Consider the following 21,064-nt stretch of genomic DNA (forward strand, 5'->3'; position numbering starts at 1 on the left):
CTCTTAAGCCAGCCCGTGTGACTTCGAACCTGTGCGATCCTCCTGTCTCCGCCTCCCAAGCGTGGGGATTACAAGCGTGCGCCACCACGCCCGGCTACACTGTTCTTTTGAAGAGAGGAGGGATGGTTATTTGGTATTTTCCATGTCAGACCAGCCTAGCCCAGCTACCTGACAGTCTTTCATTGTGACCTCAGAGTACAAACAGGTTTAAATAAAGCCATGAGGATTTGACCACAAGTCCCATCATACACCTCAGAAGCCAAGTAAAATGAGGGCAGGGGTCTGGCGCCCTGGTTCCGTTCACAGTGAGTGTATTCCTGAGATACGACTGTTATCAGGAGGCTGTTTCCTGTGCCACAGGGGAGAGACCTGAGAAACAGAGCAAGGCTCCAGGATCCTGTAACTTTGGACTTAGAGCTCGGCAGAGAATCCAGTGCCTTCAGAGCAAATAAAAGGATAGCATTATTGACAGTGTGAGACCCCAAGTGGCTGCACAGGGTAAGAGCAGTTTCGAAAATTGTTGAGGCAAGTTTATGAAAAGGAGGCCTCATTGATAGTAACTAGGAAACAGAAGGCAAATCAGTCAACTGTCAAGAAGCAGCAGAAGCCCAGCAAAATTTCCAGATCATCTTCTAGTGAGCTCAAAGGCCCAGGTGGCTGCATGCCATTTAAATGTTTTTAATTGGTTTTTTTTTTTTTTTTTTGTGTGTGTGTGTGTGTGTGGTACTGCATTACTTGGGATGGAACCCAGGGGCATTCTACCTCTGATCTACACACCCAGCCCCTTTTTATAAATTTTGAAACAAGGTCTCACTAAGTTTCTAGGCTGGCCTCGAACCTGGGATCCTCCTATCTCAGCCTCCCAAGTGCTGAGATTACAGGAAGGTGCCACCATACTCAGCTCCCTATGCTATTTTTGGTGCGATGGAAATGAAATTCTTTGCTATCTGGTGTGAGGTCAGGAAGGATTGGTCTCCCAGAAAAGTCCCAGGAATCAAGACAGAGACACTGGTGGCTAAGAATAAAAGAGAATGTCTCCCAGTTATAGGGCCTTTCAGGAAGGGAAGAAAGCTGAGAAGAAGGAATTTGGGCCTAGAGGTCCAGGAACTTTCCTTTCTGTCAGTTGGCTACATAATGGAAAGGGGAGAATTTAAGGGCCATTGTGAGATCACAGATAGATCAACTTCCTTTCCAGACTGTAGTGGCTTGGCAGTCTCTCCCTCCTGACCAAAGGAAAGGCCTACAATGCTTTATTTCACATAAAGAATACTGTTCCACCAGCCTCTTCCCTCATCCCCATCATCTCCCAGTCTGTGAATCACTTTCAGTATCTTCCTTGGCCCTGGAATGATGGATACAGTAAGCAAGGACACAGGGTCCTTCTCCTGAGGGGACCAAGTACCCTGTTCTCTCCTTCTACCCTATGTGGCACACTGAGACAGGAATGGAGGTACAAGCACAAGGGGGTGACAGAGTGTCAGAGCGCCATACAAATCCAAGGCCACCACTAAAGGTTCTAAGCCTAGGTCCTATGACAGGCAAGCAGTGGTACCATGATCAACCTAAAAAGGATGGTTCTGAGAATCCCAAGACTCTCTGCAGGCCTCATCTATGCCCACTTGCTCAGCGCTCAGTGTCTGGTACCAAGCGTGCTGAGGAAACCAGCCAACCAACAGCTCAGGATCCTGGTTAGGTACCCAAGAGTTTGTGACTGCCCCAAAGAGAGGGAGAAGCAGGTGTGGGGTGGCCTAGGGGTGTGGTTTCCTGGACTTACCTCCTTTCCAAAGCAAGTAGATGGGTACCACGTAGAGCATGACATGTTGAATGTAGTACACCTCCAATTCAAAGGGGAGCTGCAAGGACAAGATGCAAAGAGGAGTTTCAGCACTACACATTCTAAATTTGGATGCCCTTGCTCATCAGGACCCATGATCCAGCAAGCCCAGTCACGTTACCAATTTACTGTCCTTCACAATTCAGGAAAAAAGAATAAAATGAATATACTTATGACCTAGATTAGTATCTCTTAAGGTGTACTCTAAAAGAATAATACTTGAAAACCAATTTACTAAAATAAGTCTGGTTAAAATAGAAGAAATGTTGCAGGGCACAGTGTTGCAGCACATCTGCAATCCCAGCACATGGGAGGCTGAGACAGGAGGATTGCAGGTTCAAGGCCAGTCTCAGCAACTTAGCGAAACCCTCAGCAACTTGGTAAAACCCTGTTTCCAAATTAAAAAAAAAGGGGGGGGGGCTAGGAATGTAGCTCAGAGTAGAATGCTCCTTGGATCAATACCCACTATCAAAAAAATTAAAAATGTTCCATGCAATATATACCCTTAGAGGTCATCATGCATACTGGTATATTAAGGACCCAAGTGAGCCGGCGGGTGGCACACGCTTGTAATCCCCGCACTTGGGAGGCTGAGACAAGGCAGGTTCGAAGCCGGCCTCAGCTGGCTTAAGAGACCCGGTTTGCAAATAAAATATAAAATAGGTCTGGGAGTATAGCCCAGAGGTTAGAAGGCCCCTGGGTTCCATCCCCAGTACCACCAAAAAAAGAAAAAGAAAAAGGACCCAAGTGTCTCTATAGACAAGGAATCCACTTAATATTTTTTTTCCAGTGTTCCCCAATCTTATTTAGCAAGCAACATTTTAAAACTAACACTTGGAATTCTGAAGGATGTACTTGAAGAGACACAGCCTATGTCTTTTTCTCTTCCTGGTAAGGAGATGGTCGCCAGTTTAAAAGTCTGCTTCTCATTTGACACGTAAAATGTATGAAGGAGGATTTATTCTCCTCATTTTCCAGATGCAAACAAAATTGACTGCTAACTCTGGTCAGGTTTAGATCAAAGAGTAACAAAATATCCCCACTGGATAGCTGAGTGTCAGTACAGGGCTGACCCTATTTTTGAGTGAAGACCATGCAGGTGGGCCAATTTGGGCATAACTCACCAAAAACGACTTGCCCTGAATGAGCGCAGAGAGAACTGTGGACCCTGGACACAGAGCTCTGGCTCAGGACAGTACAGATAGACCCAAGAGGAAAATTTCTCAGGGACCTAGATGATACTCAATTGTTACTTTATCCACAGAGGAGAATGAGAAATCCTAGAAAAAAAAGTAAGTTTCCAAACATCTCCATAGAACATTCTGGAACAGATTATGGGCTCAGACACCGGGCATTATTAGCATAAAATGGATATGGAGGCCCGAGAGGCCCACATTTCACCATCAATCATGTGTTCAGGGAGACTCCACTATGTAAAATGTTGGCACCACTTTGAACCTTTCGAATATGTTCACATACATAGTCTGCTCAATCTCTCAATTGACAGATAAGGAACCTGGGGTAAAAGATGTTTAATTGTTCACTGAGGTCACCTGGAAAGCAAGCAAGGAGAAAAAAGCCCCAAAAAGGCTCATCTCTCTGGCTAGAATCACACCTTGACCTCTCCCTCCCTTGGAAGCCAGGCTTTTGTTCCACCACAAGGATAGAAAACCAGGTCAAGGGTTTGTGTCTGATACTCCCAGAACATCAAGCAGGCCTTCTGGCAACATTTCCTATGCCAGTTACTAACCACTCACCTGGATTTCACAGTGCTCGCTTGTCTTTCCCTTCTGACAGCTCTCCTAGAAAGCAAAAGTCCTACCTGCATGTTCAGGGAACTAGTTAAGTACCGTGGTTGCAAGCTAGGATATTGGAGTCTGTCAAATCTGTGTTCTAGATTTGAGTTGGCTACTCAGCAGTCGAAGAGCCTGGGGCAAGTCATTTAACCTCTCCATTGTAGTTTTTGCATTAGTAAAATGGAATTAATTTTGCTGCAAGAAGATCAGTATACAATTTTTAAGTTTAAAATTTTTAAATTAGCAAAGCCAGCCATGGTAGAACTTGCCTGTAATCCTAGTGCTTGGGAGGCTGAAATAGAAGGATTGCAGGTTTAAGGCCAGTCTCGGTTATGTAGCAAGAGTCTTAGCAACCTAGAGAGACTCTGTTTCAAAATAGAATATATCTGCGGGTATAGCTTGGAGGTAGAATGTCCCTGGGTTCAATGCCCAGTACCACAAACATAAACAGAAAAAAGTAATAAACACTTATGAAGTGCTTCATAATGTGCCAGGACTAATTATAAATACTTTGTAAACTATTAAGCTAAACTAATCCTCGTAACCACTGTGCTGTCCCAATTATCTCCATTTTAGAAATGAAAAACTAAACCAGGCATGGTGGCACATGCTTGTAATCCCAGTACTTGAGGGGCAGAAACAGAAGGATTGAAGGGTCTCAGCCAGCCTCAGCTGCTTAGTGACGTCCTCCACAACTTAGTGAGAGCCTGTTTCAAAAAATATAAAACCAGGCGGGGGATGTAGAGTCAAAGGTAGAATGCCTTTGGGTTCAACCTCAAGTATTAAAAAAAACTGAAAAAAACTGGGGCAGGGAGAGATTTAGATAACTTACTGAAGGGAAGACAACTCATTTGAAGATGGAGCTAGGATTCCAATCTAAGCAGACTATTCTAGAATGTATAGTCTTAAGACAGTACATGTTCTGTCTTTCCTTGGTATCTGGGGGAGATTGTTTCCAGGACTCCCCACAGATACTTAGATCCACAAATACTCAAGTGCCTTAAATAAAATCGTCTAGTGTTTGCATATAGTTTACACAATCCTCTCGCATACTTTGAATCACCTGTAAATTACATAAAACCTAATACATGCATATCTTTATATATAGTTGTTACATCATTTAGAGAATAATGACAAGATCAAAAGTCTGTATGTGTTCGGTATGTCGTTTTGAAAATATTTTCAAGCCACAGTTGGTCGAGTACATTGGTGTGGAATTAGGTGAGTGGGGGACCTGGGCCCCTGGAGGGCCGACTGGAGATTGAACATAAGGTCATTCTGCCTGAGATATATCCCCAACCCTTTTTATTTTTATTTTGAAGCAAGGTCTTGCTAAGTTGCTATGAGCCTTGTTAAATTGCTGAGGCTGGCCTTGAACCTACGATCTTCTTGTCACAGCTTCCCAAGTACTGGAACTACAAATGTGTGCCCCCATGCCTGGCTTCCTCTCCAACTCTTGAAATGCTTCTACTTTTTTCTCTGGAGCCCCCCTGGCCATCACTAGCAAATTATATCTTACAAATCTTCTCTGAACAGTCCCTTGACCTTCTTGCTTTAATATGAACTTACCCTCTCCCAAAGACTTTGCTATCCCAATAGCCCTCTCAAGTAGTTCGTGTTTTTTCTTCTATATGTCTTCTTACCACTTTAACAGGAAAACAGCCCTTCTATTTGGCCATCCCTTCTAGACTATTTATTCTCTTTGCTTTTTTGCTAAGCGCTCAGTTGATTTTATTTATTGGGGGTGTGGTACTGGGATTAAACCCAGGGGCATTCTACCTCTGATGTACACTTCAAGCCCATTTTATTATTATTATTATTATTATTATTATTAATTTTTTATGGAAACAGGGTATCCTAAGTTGCTAAGGATCTTGCTGCTGGCTAAAGCTACCCTGGAACCTGCAGGGCTCCTATCTCAGCCTCCGAAGTACTAGAAATTACAAGTGTGTACCACCACATCTGGCTGTTGATAAGATTCTTAAGTCCTAAGACTATAACACCCACATAAACTCTGCCTCAGTCCTTGGAGACTGTCTCTCAAATTCTTATCACTTCTTTCCAATGTGGTAAAAATCCTTGTGTTTTCAGTATTTAGTAACATCTGGCTTTTTGACTACTGCCTTCCATTCCTGTCAAGACCTCATCTCTGTCCCATCTCCCTCCTTATTCCCATAGTCAGACAGGTCATTATCCATGCCTGTGACGCCTACACCATGTACCCTACTCTCTGGTCAACTATCTATGCAACTCACTCCTTTTCATATCCCAAACTCTTAGCATTTATTCAGCTTTGCCAGAACTCCTAGTCTTTTGCTCCTATTACCTCTTCCCCACCCCTCACCAACCTCATGTCCTCACCTCTACATTCATCCAGCACTGGGTTCAAGGTCCAGCACTTCCTTCTGTGCATCCTCAAACCTCCTCATTCTCCCCTGTTCCAGTTCGCCTTGCCAAACTACATTCCTGGTTAAACCCAACTCTCTTCCTTCACATTTCTGTGACACACCAGAGAGCCCGGCTAGAGAAAAATATACAGCCATTCTATTTACTTTTCAAATTCATGATGGTAAACTTTGAGCAGGTTCTTTTTTAGTATAGCTGGGGATTGAACTCAGGGGCATTCTACCATTGAACTACACCCCAAGGACTGATGTATTTTATTTGTTTATTGATTTTTTTACATTACTGGAGATTGAACCCAGGGGCAGTCTCGCTCTCAGCTACACCCTCAGCCCTATTTTTTTTCTTTATTTGGAAGCAGGGTCTTACTGAATTGCAGAAAGCCTAAGTAGCTGAAGCTGGACATTAACCTGTGATACTCTTGTCTCAAATTCCTAAGTACTGTGATACAGGCATGTGCCACCACACCCAGCTTGAGGGTATCCTTAATCCTAACAATTCAACTACGTTCTCAAGACCGGTCGCTCTTCTTTCTCCCAAACAACTATTTCACCACTTCTTCCCCAGTCCTGTATGCTACAATATATTTCATCTAAGGAAACAAAAACTCTTGACCCTATTTCCCACTCCAGCTACTACCTCCAGTTCTCTGTTTCCTTTTATACTTCAGAACCAAATTCATCAAAAGACCTGTCTCTATCAATTGCTATTACTCTCTCTCCTCTGAAATATTCTTCTATCTAATCCCACCACATTTCCTCTTCCATCATTCTTCCCAAATAGGTTTTGTTGAGATTACCAATACTTTCCTTAATCCTAATTCGAATAGGCAACACACAGATGGCTCTTATGGTGTCTTTATGTAAAATATAAGTAGATGCCCTTCTTCTGTCCACACATTCTCATGCCAGGTGTCAGAGAGATTTGGGGCCCTTTTGCCACTTTGTATAGTTAACACCCCATACAACTGGATACACTAGTCCTGGTTAATTCCGAAGCCTCATCTTAAAGAATATAATGGTTTGATTTAGAATGTCCCCCTGCCCTCAGGAAAACCAGGCAGCCATACTGAAGGAGGGACTTGGTTTCCAAGGAGAGGTCCTCCAGGGTGTGGCCTTGGGGTTATCTAAGATCCCTCCTCTGCCCTCCCTCTCCTTCTCTCTCTCCCTCCCTCCCTCCCTCCCTCTCGTTTTTGACTTCCATGATATGACAGCAAAGCCTTGCTCTCTCCCTTTCTCTGCTTCTTGCTTCTATGCCCTGATCTTCACAGACCTGGCCTGTTATAGACTGAACTTCTGAAATCTCCAAGAACTGTGAGCAAATAAATATTCCTTCTTATAAATTGTGTGGTCAGTCATTTTGGATTACAGTAGTGAGAATGTTGACTGGGATACTGAATTTAACGACTGCATTTAATGTACTTGATGATTCTCATTAAAAGACTCTGTACTGGACTATTCTAGGAAACCACTCTCTTTGTTCTTTCCCTACCACAAGGCTTTCATTCTCCTTTGCTGAATTGCCCTTATGTCTCTCACCTCTAAATATTGGGGGGTTCAAGAACAAATTCTTTGGCTCTCTTCTTTATTCTCACTGATTATGTGGTGTGTGTGTGTGTGTGTGTGTGTGTGTGTGTGTGTGTGTTGTTCGGGACTGAATCCAAGGGCATTCTATCTCTAAGCTATATCACTAGCTCTAGTTTTTTTCTTTTTAATTTTGAAAGAGTGTCTCATTAAGTTGCTAAGAAACTTGCTAAATTGCTGAGGCTGGCCTTGAACCTGAGATTCTCCTGTCTCAGCCTTCCAAATACTGAATTCACAGGCATACACCACCACACCTGGCCCTATAAGTAATCTTATCTAAATTGCTGGCTCTATATAGCATATCTATGCAGCTGGCTCACAAATATATCTTCCCAGCCTGAAGTCAGGCTACTGAGATTGAAATTCTAACTTCATCATTTAATTGCTGTATAACTTTGGACAAATCTCTTAATCATGATGAGTCTCAGTTGACTAATCCAAAAATTGGGAATGAAAATAGTATCTGTCTTATCATTTTGTGGTGAAGTTAAGTGAAAGAGAGGAAGGACAGATTTGGGAAAAGGTAAGGAAACAATCTCTAGGGGTAATTGATTGACTGGATGAGGAGTTATGCAAAAACAAGAAAAGGAGAAATCAAAGATGACTCTTGCTGGGCATGGTAGTACACACCTGTAATCCCAGTACATGGGAAGCTGAGATAGGAGGATCAGAGATTTGAGTCTAGCCTCTTAGTGAGACTCTCTATAACCTAGTGAGATCCTGTTTCAAAATAAAAAAAAAAAACTAAAAAAAAGGCAGAAATGCAGTTCAGAGGTAGAACTCCCCTGGATTCAATCTTTAGTACCACACACAAAAAAGATGAACGATGTGAGGTGGTGCACTTCTATAATCCCAGTACTTAGGAGGCTGAGAGAGGAAGATTCCATATTTGTGGCCAGCCTCAGTAACTTTGTGAGGCCCTCTGAAACTTAATGATACCTTGTTTCATGTGTTCAATCTCTAGCACCGCATTAAAAAATTCTAAAATGCATGGAAGTACTAATATTTTCTTTAATCATGCCAATGGGACATCTTGTGGACTTTATTTGTGGACTTTGACCTTCTATGCATAATCTTTCAAGAAGAGTTTGGTGAGAGAGAAAGAATTCATCAACAGAGAGTATTAGCAATACACAAAAATAAGTGTTAATAGTTGGAGAAGCTTGAGTATAGAGATAGACTAAGGGTAGGAGCCAGGGGAGGATAAAGAAGTTAGGGACACTGTATACCACAGATAGAAGGGTTGGCCTTGGACTCGCAGGAGATAAGCAACGTCTAGCAGGCTGAAGTGAGAACAACCCATGTAGGAGGGGTACATGCTAGAAGTTGAGGGGGGCTCACACCATACGCTAGCAAACTTGTCATCACCAGAAGTATTCATGGCTAAGGATGAGGTACAAAGTGAGCATAGGCAATCACAAAGAAAGGACCCTGGCCTCAGTTCAGCTCCACACTACATTCTCTCAAAATAAATTAGGAGGTCAAAAAAGATAATTGAAGCCAGGTGTGGTGGTGCACATCAAAATTTCAGTATCATGAATAAAGAAGGTTCAGGGGGTTTGTGCCTAAAGTTACAAAAGCAAAAATTAAAGAAACAAAATAAAGCAATACTTGAAAATTGACTAGACCTTGTTTTTATAAAAGTTGTATAAGAAGTTCTTGGAATAGGGAAATCTGAACAAAAATGGATAAAATAGATGGTATTATAGAATTACTGATATTTTATGAAGTGTAACAATGGCATTGTAGTTATGTAAGAAAATGAAATATTAAGATGTCTGAAACTGAAGAAGGGCGTGGTGGCGCACGCTTGTAATCCCAGCATTTGGGAGGCTGAGACCGGAGGATCGCGGTTCACGGACAGCCTCAGCTACTTAGTGAGGCCCTTTACAATTCAGTGAGACCCTGTTTCAAAATAAAGAACAAAAAAATAGGGCTGGGGTGTTGCTCAGGCTGGGGTACTGGTAGAATACCCCTGGTTCTATCCCCAGTTGCATACACGCACAGAAAGGTGTCTGTAACTTACTCTGCAATGATTCAGCAGATGTAGAAAGACCTGCTTAGAAAATGAATATGAAAAAGCTGGACATGGTGGCACATGCTTGTAATCCCAGCATTTGTGCGGGGGGGGGGGCGAAAAAGAAAGATCACAGGTTCCAGGTTACCATGTAGTAACCTCAGTAACTTAGCAAGACTCTGTCCAAAAATAAAAAATAAATAAAATAGGACTGGGGTATAGCTCAGAGGTAGAGTGACCCAGGGGTCAATCCCCAGTATCACAAAAAATAATCTAGAAGATGAACTTCTCAACCATTTTTAAGAGAAATACTACCATTTTAGGTATAAGAGAACAACTCTATATTACATAAAGCACTGTCCTTTTTTTAAAAAAGAATTAAGAGCAAGTTTGTGTATGCACTTTTAGGTGTACATAGATGCATAGAAAAAGGACTGGGGTGCAATATACCAAACTGGGGAGGAAAAGAGAACTTACATGAGGTTGAGAAAGGGAACCAGAGAGGGAAAAGGAAAGGGAGGGAGGAGAAAGAGGAAGGAGAAAGGAGAGAAAGGAGAGGGAGAGAGAGAGGGAGAGGGCAAGGACAAAGGATAGGGGGGGGAGAGGGAATGAATGTGTTTGCGTGTGTGTGTGTGTGTGTGTGTGTGTGTGTGTGTGTGTGTGAAATGTAACTAGTGACTGAACCCAAGATACTCTATTACTGAGCTACATCCCCAACCATTTTTATTTTGAGACGGGGTCTACTAAGTTCCTGAGGCTACCCTCAAACTTGCCATCCTCCTGTCTCAGCTTCTCAAGTACTGGGATTACAAGTGTGCACCACCACACCTACCTAGCTAGAAAGGGGAGAAAGACTTTGTTGGATTTTACATTCTTTTATAGCTATAATGTTATGACAAATGTATTCATTTATTAATTATGTAGCTAATTTTTGGGGGTGGTACTAGGGGTGGAACCCACAGGCTTTCTACCTCTGGGCTACACTCCCAGACCTATTTTATATTTTATTTGTAAACAGGGTCTCACTAAGTTGCTGAGAGCCTCACTAAGTAGCTGAGGCTGGCTTTGAACCTATGTGATCCTCCTGTCTCAGCCTCCCAAGCACGGGGATTACAAGCGTGCGCCACCATGCCTGGCTCGGTAGCTAATTTTTAAGGCATAGGAAATGTCCAAAGAACACTGTTAAAAGCAATGGCCTCTCTAGGGAGTAGGAACTTTCATGTTATACCATTTTTTTTTTCAGGACTGGGGATGGAACCCACAGGCATTCTACCTCCAAGATACACCTCCAGCCCTATTTTTTAGTCTTTTTTATTGTTGAAACAGAGTCACTAAGTTGCAAAGGGCCTCACTAAGTAGCTGAGGCTGTCCGCGAACCACGATCCTCCGGTCTCAGCCTCCCAAATGCTGGGATTTCAAGTGTGTGCTGCCACGCCCGGCTATGTTATACCCTTTATATCTCTGTATTATAGGAATCTTTAACCCAGAGGGGTGAATTAAACCACTAATGTTGATTTATGCTATTTTTCTTCTAGATTTGAAAAACCCTATTTCCTCATGGTATCTGAACATGTTAATAATATGTAAAGGAAAGCCAGACGTGGCAGCACATGCTTGTAATCCCAGTACTTGGTCTATAATCCCAGTACTTGGGAGGCTTAGACAGGAGGATTTGTAGGTTCGAGGCCAGCCTCAGCTACTTAGTGAGGCCCTCTGCAATGTAGTAAGACCCTGTTTAAAAAGAAAAAAGAAAAAATGGGGCTGGAGTTGTAGCTCAGAGGTAGAATGCCCCTAGGTTCAATCACTCCCAGTACCAAATACACACACACACACACACACACACACACACACACACACACGTAAAGGGAGTCCACAAACCCCAAACCCTATGTTCTCATTGTACCTGCCCTGTGATCCCATCCAGTAAAGACAAATGCCCATAGCCCTATAAGGCATATAGTATTCCACCTTATCCTGGTGCTCTGATTGGCAAGAGAGAGGGGTGATTGGCTAGGGGCAGGGATGCTAGTCTTTCTGACCTAGCTTCCCACACCAAAGAAAATCATTTGAGCCTATGAAAGGTGCCATCTGCTCTGGTGGCACAGCTATTTGGGCAAGCATAGTTCCTGGTGTGAGAGATAGAGCAGCCCAGACCTGTCTGCCTCATGTAGAAAAGCCCACAGAACTGCAGAGGGTGCCAATTGCAGGTCTGTCAGCCACTAGATATTTACTTAGCTGTTTTTTTTTCCTTTCTTTGGGGTGCTGGGGATCGAACCTAGGGGCTCTCACAGGCTAGGCAAATACTATACCTTGAGCTCCATCACTAGCCCTTAACTATGTTTTTAACCAAGGTCAAAATGAAACCTCCTAACTTGTCTCTTCCTACATTTACCTGACTTAGGAGCTACTGTCTGTCATATTGGAGATACCACAAAGTACCATTCTGGAGTCTTGCTGCTAGTTTCAAACTCGTTTTTTAAAGGGCAAGGGAAAAGCACTCTAATAATTATGTTAAATGATAATAATACTAATAGCAACAGTAATAGGTGTTAACATTTGCATCTTCCTAGGGGAAATATCATAATTAAATTTGCTGCATTTTCCTGAGCTGTAATAGTAATGAGGAAGATGAACATAATAATGCTTATAATGACTGACACTGACTCTAGTGGGCTGATCTGTGTCTCCCCCAAAAACACACCGGTCCTAACCCCCAATACTTTAGAATGTGACTGTATTTGGAGTCAGGCCTTGAAACAGGTAAAATGAGGTTATATAAGTAGGCCCTAATTCAATGTGACCAGTATTCCTAAAAGAAGGGAAGTTTAGGATACAGAGAGATACTGGAAGAAGACAGCCACCAACAAATGATCTTAGACTTCTAACCTCCAAAACTGAAAGGAAAGATTATTTCTTCACTTTAAGCCACCCAGTCTATGGTACAGTATTTGTACTAGAAGGCCTAGCACACTAATACACTAACCAACTATGGACTGTAAGCAAAGCCTTTTCTAAATATTTTATAACTATCAACTTTTTTTTGGTACTAAGGATTAAACCTAGGGGTAACTCTACCTCCACGCTATACCCTAGTCCCGGGTGGAACCCAGGGTCTTTTCTACCTTCGGGCTATGCTTCCAGACCTATTTTAAATTTTATTTGGAAACAGGGTCTCACTAAGTTGCTGAGAGGCTCACTAAGTAGCTGAGGCTGGCTTTGAACCTGTGTGATCCTCCTGTCTCAGCCTCCCAAGCACTGGGATTACAAGTGTGCGCCACCATGCCCGGCTTGCCCTAGTCCCTTCTAAAAAATTTTTGAAACAGATCTCCCTACGTTGCTATGACTGGCTTCAAGACAGTGATCCTCCTGCATCAGGACTGGGATCACAGGTCTGGCAACTATTTTTTAAATCTTCCTAATCACCCTTATGAGATACCTCCTACTGCTAATTCCCCAATTTTAAGATGAAGAAAGAGAGGGTTTTCTTTGTTTTGTAATAGTAAAATTTTGAGAGCAACCAAATGCACGTTCTAAGGAGAATGAGGAAAGGCACTGTGATCCATTTATATAATAGAATGTTACACCACAGGGAAAATATAAGTACAGTTATATGCACTTGATGGAAGAACAAATCATACTAAAATAATGGTGCATAGAAGAAGCAATTCCCAAAAGATTACATACTTACATGCAAATTATACCCTTTTTATAAAGAGCAAGAAACAACTAAAACTAAATGATGTTATTTAGAAATCTATACCAATCTGTGTGTGTGTGTGCATGCACATATGTGCACGCCACGCGCATGCACATGTGTGACAGGGCTGAAACTTTTTGTACATTGGGGGCACTGAGGATTGAACCCAAGGGTGCTCTACCTCTGAGCCATACCACCCACAACCCTAGTTTACTTTGAAACAAGGTCTAAGTTGCCGAGGGCCTCACTGAGTTACTGAGGCTGGCTGTGAATTTGTAATTCTCCTATCTTAGCCTCCTAAGTATTGAGATTATAGGCCGATGCCATGGGCTATGAAGCTGTAAACCTCTGTCTTAACCTCCCAAGTGCTGGGATCACAGGCTTACAGCCAGCCTCAGCAACTTAGGCCTCTACAATTTATGAGACCTGTGTCAAATTTTAAAAAAGGTAATAAAACAGGGCTGTGGCGGGTATAGCTGAGAAGTAGCAAACACCTGGGTTCAGTCCCAAGTACAAAAAAATTAAAAAAAAAAACAAAAGAATAACCAAAATTCAGGGTTCTAGTTCTCTCAGTGTATGCAGGAAGGAGCAGAACTGGTGGAGGGATGGGGGGACAGCTCACAGACAGATGTAAATTGTCATCAGTGGCTGGGTGTGGTGGCGCAGGCTTGTAATCCCCACGCTTGGGAGGCAGAGATAGGAGGATCGCGCAGGTTCAAAGCCAGCCACAGTGGCTTAAAAAAAAGTATAAAAAAAGGTGCCCCCTGGGAGTGTAGCCCGGAGGTAGAAGGGTTTCCAGGAACCCCAGTACCACCAAAAGAAAACTGTCATCAGTGTGGCTAATTCTTAGGTTGGGTTCACAGTTGCTTAGTATAAAAACTAAAATCACATATAAATAAAGTACATGAATAAAAGGTGGAGAACAATATGAATCAAGGACTCTAAATATTATTACCCCAACTATGTGTACCCAAGTTCCATTTAAAAAAAAAAACCCATGCTTCGGGCATGGTGGTGCATGCTTATAATCCCGGTACTTGGGAGGCTGAGAGCACGGGTTTGCAGCCAGCCTCAGCTACTTATTGAGACCCTTAACAACTCAGTGAGACCCTGTTTCTAATAAAAAAGACTAAAAAATAGGACTGGGGCTGTAGCTCAGAGGTACAATGCCCCTGGTTTCCATCCCTGGTACTTAAAAAAAAGTTAAGAATAGAGCTAGGGTTATAGCTTAGAGGTGAAATGCCCCTGAGTTTCATCCCCAGTACTGAAAAAAAAAATAGGGCTATCAGTGTAGCTCAGAGGTAAGAATGCCCCTGGGTTCCATCCCCAGTACTGTAAAAAAGAAAAAAACATGAGTCGATGTTCAGTTAAGTGCTTACCCATGGTCTCAAAGTCTTATTAAATGGTTACATTAGAATTTGCCTCTTTTTTGTGTGGTGTTGAGGATCAAGCCCAGTGCCTCAGACAGGATTTGTATGTGAGGAATCTGACTCCAAAACCATGATCTTAATCACTGTCTCTTTTCCATACTCTAGGCTGTCCCCTTGATGGAAAAGAAGTAGGACCTACCCTGAAACCTAAAGACCTTACCCTGCCTAGCTACCATGTGATAGGTACTACCTCCCCATCAAAGTGAACATGGGGGAGCCAGGTGTGGTGGCACACACCTCTAATCCCAATACTTGGGAGGTTCAGACAGAAGGATCACAGGTTTGAGGCCAGCCTCAGCAACTTAGTGTGAGCCTATTTCAAAAAAAAAAAAAGAGAAAAGAAAAGAAAAAGAAAAGAAAGGGCTGTTTGCATTCTATTCAGAAATAGAATGCTCCTGGGTTCAAAAAATTTAAAAAGTGAACACAGGGGGGCTCTGAATTCAGTAAATCTAGACTTACCATTCTTTAAACTGAGGCAGAGGTTAAATATGATGCAGAAAAAAACCAGAGAGAATCTTTGAGGACACAAGAATGTACTTCAGGATTTGGAAGTCCAGCCCTGAACTCAGGATTTGGCTTTTTACTCAAGGAGAGAAAGTCAATATTTGTTCAGCTCTCTTCACAGAACTCAGGGGAAAGGCTAAGAAGGGAACGTTCAAAAGGCCCAAAGGGAAGCAGGGCAGCTGCGAGTCAAAGGACAATCAGCTTGTGTGTGGAGGCCAAACGGCCTGCCCGCCGACCTGGCCGGAGCTGGCCTCCTTGGTATGGCACGGAACTCAAATCAGGCCTTCTTCACCCCTGACAGGACCAAGGCAGCAGCCTTCCCTCCCTCAGGTGACAGATTTCACCCTGAAAATTTCAGCCATGTAGAAGGGGGTAGTATGAGAGGAATGTACTAAACTCCCAGCCTGGCAGCCTGTGCTACCCTCCTTCCATATGTCCAAGGTCTGGAGTATCACATGCCTTGATACAAAGGCCAACCTCACAGTAGTGCTAGAGAAAAGGCAAGGATGAAAGCTCCTGAGAGCTGGCTCTCAGCCCAGTGGAAAGGGCTCCAGGGCACACAACTGTCCCCTCCCACAGCTGGCCAAGCAGGGAGGCTGGCTAATCTTTTGCTCCCTGGGGGCCCTTGCTTAACGGAAAGTCTCTCTGCCTAGCTCCACTCAACAGCCCCCCTCAACTAGTGCCATGATCTCTGCTACACCTGGGAGCCAGGAAGGCAAATGTCATACCTCCCCTTGAGGCTACTAGAGATGGCTGCGGTATGACCCATACATCTTGGTATAAGTACTCTGTTCACCTCTCTGTTCTCTCTTCTTTTCTGTTTAACTCTCCCATTTTATTCCCCATTAGCACTTAAAGAATGCAAAGTTAGGCCTGTAGCTGTTATTGGCTGACCTAATACAGAGAAAATGTGTAGATGGGGAGGGGGTTTAATGATTTATGCCTTTTTTATGTGGTACTGGGGATGGAACTCAGGGGCATTCTACCTCTAAGCTTACCCCCAGCCCTATTTTTATTCTTTATTTTGAAACAGGGCCTCACTAAGTAGCTGAGGCTGTCTGTGAACCGCAATCCTCCTGTCTCAGCCTCTCAAATGCTGGGATTACAAGTGTGTGCCACCATGCCCAGCCAGTGATTGCTATCTTAATAAAGCTCCTGAAGGGTATTCAGATTCAACAGTGTTCAACACACATATGGAGAAATACTACATTAGGGCAAGTTCCAAATCTCTTTATAGGTGTGGAAACTCAGACTATTCTTCCAAAGAAATGGAAGGTAGCACCTAGGGAAATATATCAATACTGTTCAAAAGTAGTCAACAGTGTTCAAAACAACAACAACAAAAACCCACTAACAATAATAACTGCTGGAACACAGACCTTCTCTGCCAGGCTTTGGCCTAAGTGCTTGGTATGTATTAACTAATTCTTACAAAAGCTCTAAGAGGGGTTCTATAATCACCCTTTTACACATGAGGAAAATGAGACACAGAGAGGTTAAGTAACTAGCCCAAGGTTTCTTACAGAGCCAGGTTGTAAACCAGGCAGCCTGTCTCCAGAGCCAGTGTTCTTAACCATTGATCTACAGTATCTCAGGGTATATTTACGGTACAGAGGAGACTCCTGACATTAAACCTTGTTATATGAATGACTCAAATACATGATAGTTTGACTCCCCTGCTATCAAGGCATTCTTTCTTCTCCATCTCTACCACGAGTTCAAACACAGAATATTGTAATTATATTGCCATGGAAACTGATTGGGCCTGGAATCTACCTCCATTATCTCCCAGAAATCAATCCATTAATTCATTCAATAAATGTTTCTTGAGCACCTATGAATAAGATACAAATCATCCCTGCTTTCATGCACCTTAGTCTTAAACATCACACATGCTGACTACTAATGTTTCAAAGGGTTTAGAAATCAAACTGTAGTTTAAATCAGTATTCCAAGGGCTCAAGGCCACTACTATTAATATTAGCCACATAATACAATAAATGGGCTTTTTGATATTACATATAATTTGGCACAATATTATTCAAATAACAGGTATTTATCAACTTATTTAAAGCTATTACATCACAGCAATGACAACCAATGTATAGAGTCAGAATGCCCTCTTAGCTAGAAAAGGGTTGGGAAGAAAGACCCAGACATTTATTTCTAATAAATCATATGTTAGTTGTTAAAATATCTCCCCCTGAAAAAGTCCTGGGTAAAATATTGTATAAATTGTTTTTTAAAATCTTTGAACTCTCAGGAGCTGAGAGTATAGCCCATTAGTAGTAGTAGCCCATGCCTGGCATCCATGAGGACCTAGATTCAACCCAAGCATCAGCAAAAAAAAAAAGAAAATCTATAAATTATTAAATATACAAGGAATGTTCTGACCAGAGACTAAGTGAAGGTAGGAACCCAGAGAAATAAGTTAGATACTACATCACCCAGTTTTCACCAAACAGATTTTCTAAGGCTGCTAAAGTTTTAACCTTTGAATTTTATATCCTAGTCAGGCCTAAGGAAGAGATTTCTGAAGAGTCTAATAGAAGATAACCTTCATAAAGTTGGGAATCTCTCAAACTACACTTCAATAATATAAATTATCCCTGCCCTCTAGAGTGGTAAGGAATACCTATTCTCAAATCTTCACACTGAGTTAGGGGAGTGGGGAGGAAACTAGGTATTTCTACTAAAAACTTAGAATCACAAGCCACTTGCAATCTCAATTTATACAAATTGAATAATCTAAAAACCTTCAGCTGAGCATTTCATTTAGAATGCCTCCAGCCTAGCAGCTTGTAAATACCTAGTAAGAACAAAGACAAACCTTTTCTAGAGAAACATAAGGCTCAAAATATCCCCACCAAACACTACCAAGGAAAATGAGCAACTTAGAATAAAACAAAACAAACAATATAATAATATTTAAAGCCTAAACATACAAGCAAACAAACCACAAATTATAAAAAAAAAACAGAGCCTTAAAAAAAGACCTCATTAGCCAGGTGCGGTGGTACACACTCATAATCCTAGTACTTGGGAGCTGAAAGAGGAGGATCACAGTTTCGCAGTCAGCCTCAACAACTAGTGAGGGCCTTTGAAACTTAGTGAGTCTCTGCTTTAAAACTGAAAAATAAAATAGGGCTGGAAGTATAGCTCAGAGGTAGAATGCTCCTGGGTTCAATCTCCAGTACTACAAAAATAAATTTAAAAAAGACTATAAACTATGTATGATGTTTTAAAAATTAAATATAATAATTAAAATAAAAACTGAATGGACAGGTTAACTGATGATTAGATACAAATAAAAAGATAATAAACAGATCATACAGCTGATGAAATTACCTAAAATGCAATACAGACAACAAAGATATGAAAAATATAGAAGATTAAGAGATCGGAAAATAGTAAGATGGAATAACATATCTAAATGTCATTCCCAGAAAAAGAAAAGGAAACAGGGAAGAGGCAGTGTTTGAAGGTATAACAGTTGAGAGTGCTCAGAAACCTTATGAGAGATATATATTCACAGACTCAAGAAGCTCAATGAGAAAGTGGAGTACAGCTTATTGTTAAAACGTGTGTGCTTAGTATGTGTAAGACACTGAATTCGATCCCCGGCACCAAAAAAAAAAAAAAAAAAAAAAAAAAAGAAAAGAAAAGAAAAGAAAAAAAGAAAAAGAAAAAAAGAAAAAAGAAAAAAGAAAGAAAAAACCTTCAAAGTCAAATAGAATAAAAATAAATCAATACTGAAACATATCAGAACACCAAACACAGGAGAAGTTCTTAAAAGTAACGCTAAGAATAAAAGTTAAGACTGACTACTTACATTTCAACACTGGATAAAAGAATACAGCAAAATTGCATCTTCATTGTTTGTAGAAAAATAGTTATAAATCTAAAACTGTACATTCTATGAAAGTGTTTAATGTGTTTTCCAAGAATAAAGGAGAAATATAGACATTTTTAGAAAAAAACAACCAAGGGTTTGCAATCAGCTGATCATCACGAGAAAGAATTCTTTCAGTAAGGGTAAAATTAATACCAGAAAAAAGGACTGAGGTTCAATAAAAATGTGAACTGTATTAGTCAGTTTTTTGTTACTACAATGAAATACTTTAGGGAGGCTACTTTATAAAAAAAAGGAGCGTTTGCTTTTGCTTACAGTTCTGGAGGTGCAAGGTCTACAGTTCTCATTTGGTGATGGCCTTCTTGCTGGCAGAGATTCATGGTAGCAGATAGCACTACACAGCAAGAGAGGAAATGTATATGGGGTGTGTGTGTGTGTGTGTGTGTGTGTGTTATCTCTGTCCCTCTTCTTATAAAACCATCATGTCTCAATCATTGGGGCTCCACTATAATGAATCTAATTAATCCTAATCACTATCTAAAGGTGCCACATCTAAAACACCAGAGTCACATTAGGTTTTTTTTTTTTTTTTTTTTTTTTTTTTTTTTTAGTATCTCATATTGAGAATTGAGTTTTAAAAGCAAGGAATGGTGGTGCACAAACTCAGCAAATGTCTAGATCCTGGCTGGAGCAATAGTCCAATATGTTGAGATTCTGGGCAGGAGTTAAGGGAGCCCCAGTAGAGGTTTCCTCCTGCTTTGAGACTCACTGCCTTTGGTGGAGGGGAGAGCTATACCATCCTGTGATTGGCAGGATGAGAGGGCTGGACTCCCTCACCCTTTGGTCAGCCCCATCTAACCCTACGGGATGTACGCCAGAGGCACCCTATGTGCCAAGCCGAAAACAAAAAGTAACCAGGTTGCTTTTAGAAGATTCATTCTCTTCCCTTCTTCTCTATCCACAAAAGAGTCAAACATAAATTGCTGCCATCTTAGAAAAACATGCTCCTTGTCCAGATGAGCATATTCAGCTTCTCAGAGCACACCCCCCACTTGCCATTTTGAGCCAACATAATTTACAATTCCCAGAAATGCCTCAGAAGCAGTGTATGCACTTCTGGTGCCAAGCCTGGCCGGTTTTACAGATTTTCATTTAGCAGGTGTCTGTTGCTAAATCAGTAGCAGCTGCTAATTGCTTTTCCTCTCTCGAACCCTCAGACAGAATAAAACATCTGGTGTTCTCTCACTTTGGGTTAAAATCAGATACCTTATCATTTCTCCTGTGGGTTGCATTTTTATTAAAAAAGCTTTCAGTTGATGGCTGGAACGGGCCATCCCAGAGCAAGGAGAATATCTAAGGACAACAAAATGGCCTGCTGGGAGTCGGCTTCATGATTCCAGCCTCCCTGCCAGGATGCAGGGTTGCTCAGGCCATTCTCCACAAGGTGGGGCTTTCAGTCCATGGCCACCCAGGAAACTTGGGGCTTCATCTTCTGAGCCAGGACTCTGAAAGTCTCCAGCCCTACTATTATTACAATGTCCTTTTCTGCCCTGAATAGCTTCTAGCATTTGCATCCCGACCCAATGGGCTCTTCTCTCCTCCAGGGAAGAAGCAGTTTTCATTATGCACATTCTTCTGCCACTATGAATAGGAACCTAGGGGGAATAAACTATACACAGTGGAGGGAAATGACAAGGACCTCGTCATTTCTAGCTCCACTTCCCAATTTATTTCAGTGCTCTCTTATAATTTGAGCCTCTGTGAAAACATTTTGTCATCAATATTGCTTTTTTAAATCCTTTTGCTGGGCTCCAAATTTGCCTCTTAATTCTAAGTAAAAATCATCCTCAAAGTCATCTTAATAGCAACTGAGTTTTTGTTTTGTTTCCAGTATTGGGGATGGAACCCAGGGACATTCTATCTCCGAGCTACACCCCCAGGCTATTT

General features: G+C 41.8%; 1 protein-coding gene across 2 annotated transcripts in view; it reads right to left on the bottom strand.

Annotated features, from left to right (window-relative positions):
* The window catches only part of TMEM164 (transmembrane protein 164), a gene marked incomplete at both ends in the record, with an annotated part of 176,968 nt that overhangs the window by 36,637 nt on the left and 119,267 nt on the right, over positions 1–21,064 (bottom strand). For both annotated transcript variants that reach the window (XM_080719405.1, XM_080719404.1), the window contains one exon: positions 1,775–1,853. In XM_080719405.1, the coding sequence (XP_080575531.1) occupies positions 1,775–1,853 (79 nt within the window). The remainder of the gene's footprint in view (positions 1–1,774; positions 1,854–21,064) is intronic.

This window comes from Muscardinus avellanarius (assembly GCF_963383645.1).
Source record: "Muscardinus avellanarius genome assembly, chromosome: X".
NCBI lineage: Eukaryota > Metazoa > Chordata > Mammalia > Rodentia > Gliridae > Muscardinus > Muscardinus avellanarius.